Consider the following 3,920-nt stretch of genomic DNA (forward strand, 5'->3'; position numbering starts at 1 on the left):
TGAATTAGACCCGTTTGTGTTTTGGAAACACTGTCCCTCTGAACATCATCAAATTCAGTTCCAGTCTCGGTGTTTCTGAATTCAGCGTGCTGGGATTCAAATCTGTTGGAATTAACTGCTTGGAAGGCAGCTATACTCACCATTATAGCGCCTTATTTCACCAGGAGGGAGAAGTCGAGTGTTTCTGTGGAGTTTCGGACTGAATTGCTCCCTTTGGGTTTCTGGCACTTTAAACATAGACAATAAATATTTCCCAAACATCAGTCCCTGAACAGACACAACAAGCTGGTGGAATTTCTCATTCATAGATATTAAATAAGAGGATGGCAAAAGCGAATAGGAAGAGGTTCGGAAGAAGTCACAAAAACAATTCGGGAAGCAAACAGGAACCACGGAATCAAATTATCAAGGAATATAAAAGTAAATAGTAAATTATTCCACTGACCCAAAAATATCAAAAGGAAAATCAAAATATCTTGAGTGCCACTAAGGGATGCACAAGATAAACTCACAGATAACGTCAGCGAAATGGCAGAAATATTGAATTGTTACTTTGTCTCAGTATTTACCCGGGAGATAAACAGGGTGAATATATTAGAGGAAGAGGTCAATAAAGATATCATGGCATTTAAGTTAGAAAGGGTGGTTAAACTCCTGTTCCAGATAGATTGCATCTGTGCATATTCAATGAAGCAAGGGGAGAGATAGCAGAGGCACTGTTACATGTATAGGAAAAAATCATCACAAAAAGGAATAGTGCCAGAGGACTGGATGACAGCTAATGTGATTCTTATATTTTAAATCAGGTGATAGAACAAGTCCAGGGAACTATAGACCAGTTAACTAAAGGTCGGTGGCAGGAATGATCATGGAATCTTTTACTCAATGATGCAATGGAAAAACATCTAGAAACCGAAAATATAATAAAACAGTTTGACAGAAGGTTTGACAGTTTAATTTACAGTTCAACATAACTTATTTGCTTTACAATTCTATTCCTCTCGAAATAAACCACAGTGCTTTGTTTGCTTTTTATGGCCTTATCAACTTGTGTTGCTACTTTTAATGATTTGTCCATCTGTACCCCGAAATCCCTTTGCTCTTTTACCCCATTTAGACTCTTATTTTCCAAGCAGTATGTGGCCTCCTTATTCCCCCTAGCAAAATGCACCACCTCACACCTTTCTATATGGAAATTCAATGTCTATTTACATCGCCTTTCGGCAAGCTTAATAATTATTCTTGTATTTTGTCGCATTCTTCCTCAGTATCGGCAATACCCCCTAAATTAATTACAAGAATTTAACACAGCATTACAACTAATGTTTGATCTAACAAAATGTACATGCAGCTCGTATCCATTCCCAGTTTTTCTAAATCCCACTCGTGCATTATAATGTGAAGAACTAATTTCTGTTCTGTCCCTCTCTCAACTGCAAACTTCACTGTCCCGGGGTTTGGGGACATCTACTGGCCGGAAGCAGAACTGCAACAGTTCGGAACAAATTGCTGAAACCGGACAATGTGCAGTGTGAGCGTGTTTGTGATTGGTGGCAGGTACTAAATCAGATTGTCTGAAGAAACTAATCAGAGAGTTACAGTGAATAATTATTGTGACCTCACTCCGAATGACCCAATCACAATCATTGCCCTCCCCATCCCTCATTACCATAGGGCTGTGGGGCTGCCGATTTAATCCGAGCTCGGAGCGGATTTGGTTAATTTCTGAGTCTGAAATTGAGTTTGAAAATGCCTGAGGACAAGAAAGCAGCTCCCAAGAAGGGCGCCAAGAAAACCTTGAGTAAAGCACCAGCCAAATGCGGCAAGAAGCGTAGAAAGTCGAGGAAGGAGAGTTACTCCATCTACATCTACAAAGTGATGAAGCAGGTTCAACTCGACACCGGCATCTCCTCCAAGGCCATGGGCATCATGAACTCCTTTGTGACCGATATTTTCGAGCGCATCGCAGGTGAGGCTTCCCGTCTGGCCCATTACAACAAGCGGGCGACTATCAGCTCCCGGGAGATCCAGACCGCCGTGCGCCTGCTGCTGCCTGGGGAACTGGCCAAGCACGCCGTGTCAGAAGGGACAAAGGCGGTGACCAAATACACCAGCTCCAAGTAAAACTCGACAATGAAGTGAAAAAAAAACAACGGCTCTTTTAAGAGCCACCCACAACCTGTCTGAAAGAGCTGCATTTCCTGTATATTTACTAAGGATCGTTTTATTGCAGCAATATTATGATTCCAATCGAAAAGTGACTCGAACTACCCCGTTCAAATCCCTGGCCCCAAAAATGAACACGAGTTTATCATCCGCTCCTTCCCATTTGTTTTGTTCTTAAAGCATTACTATTCTGGCCTCTCATCCCCTTTATGACCCCCTCAGCGATTCCGTTCTCAGTCTCAGTCTATTTTTGGATTGACCTGAAAATCCCCAGATTAACAGTAACCCCACCCCTTGCAGTAACAGCGGAATCGGGGCAGAATGAGAGCTCTGTCCTGGTCCCTCTTTTCACAGAAGCTCTCCCGGCTCTGAGAAGTTTCACTTTTCTAAACACTAAATTCAAATGTGTCCTTTCACGGAATGCTGTGAATGGGGCTTTAGTCCCGTCCGGTGCAGTTTGAACGCGATGGTCGAATGAGCCATAATTTAAAGCAGATTTTAAAACAGAGCGAGCGATTCGTGACGGGAAGCGCTGAATAAGACAAGATACAAAGAACGGGTTTAAAATCTTGTGCTCAGGGCGACATTGATCGAAATCCGATCCTTCACTGCACTGAAATTGGCGGGCTTTTTGTAATTCATAAAATTCCTGGTCTGACCGTTGAGGCCGGTAAATCGCGCCCTCTTCTAATTTCCAGCTATCTGATTGGTTAATGAAATAGGCAAATGAGGTGTAATAAGGAACAACCAATCAGATGATCTTTCAGTCTCTCAGAAGGGAAAATACAGAAGTCATTCTTAATTCTTTGTGAAAGTGTTTGTGAGATTGTGGAAATGTCTGGAAGAGGAAAAACCGGCGGTAAAGCTCGGTCCAAAGCCAAGTCTCGCTCATCCCGGGCCGGACTGCAGTTCCCTGTGGGCCGTGTTCACAGGCACCTGCGAAAGGGGAACTACGCTGAACGTGTGGGTGCCGGAGCCCCGGTCTATCTGGCCGCTGTGCTCGAGTATCTGACGGCTGAAATTCTCGAGCTGGCCGGCAACGCGGCCCGGGACAACAAGAAGACCCGCATCATCCCCAGACACCTGCAACTCGCCATCCGCAACGGCGAGGAGCTCAACAAGCTCCTGGGACGGGTGACCATCGCTCAGGGCGGGGTGCTGCCTAATATCCAGGCCGTGCTGCTGCCGAAGAAAACCAGCAATGTGAGCACCAAGAGCAAGTAAAGCGGCCAAGATTTAATCTGATATCCCAAAGGCTCTTTTCAGAGCCACCCACTGTATCTCTGAAAGGGCTGGTTACTAACTGAAGAGACAAAACGACGGATGAAGTCAGAGGGAGAGAGAGACAATCAGCGCGAGGGACAGGGAGGCACATGTGAAAAAGGCAGGGCAGGCAGAGAGAGAAGACAGGCTGCGACCTACGGACAGTGAGAGAGAGAGAGGCAAATCGAAAAAAAAGACAAGAGTAACAGATAGAAAAAGGTAGAGGCATGAACAGCGGCAGAGAGACATAAATTAAAGTAGAAGTGGATATAACGAGGTCGATAAACACACGGAAAATAAACAGACATCAGCGATATACACAGAGGACAAATACAATTAAAGACGGGCAAACATATAAAGTGACAAGAGGGTAGAGAGAGAAAGCATTAAACAACCAAACAAACTGTATCATCAGCCTGGAGTGTGAGAGTGCTGACCAGAAGAACAGCAGCAGGCGAAATAGGCAAATTCACGTTTGATTTAGGGGAACA

The 3,920-nt window shown here is 44.4% G+C and overlaps 1 protein-coding gene across 1 annotated transcript; it reads left to right on the top strand.

Moving 5' to 3' along the window:
- The first annotated feature begins 1,749 nt into the window (after positions 1-1,749).
- LOC137306938 (histone H2B 1/2-like) lies at positions 1,750-2,124 on the top strand. The gene has a single exon (XM_067976317.1). The coding sequence runs from the start codon at positions 1,750-1,752 to the stop codon at positions 2,122-2,124; it is 375 nt and encodes a 124-aa protein (XP_067832418.1).
- Positions 2,125-3,920: the final 1,796 nt, after the last annotated feature.

This window comes from Heptranchias perlo, chromosome X (genome assembly GCF_035084215.1).
Source record: "Heptranchias perlo isolate sHepPer1 chromosome X, sHepPer1.hap1, whole genome shotgun sequence".
In the NCBI taxonomy this organism is placed as follows: domain Eukaryota; kingdom Metazoa; phylum Chordata; class Chondrichthyes; order Hexanchiformes; family Hexanchidae; genus Heptranchias; species Heptranchias perlo.

Excerpts from the sequence above, each read along its gene's own strand:
- LOC137306938 (XM_067976317.1), top strand. The coding sequence starts at position 1,750 with ATGCCTGAGGACAAGAAAGCAGCTCCCAAGAAGGGCGCCAAGAAAACC.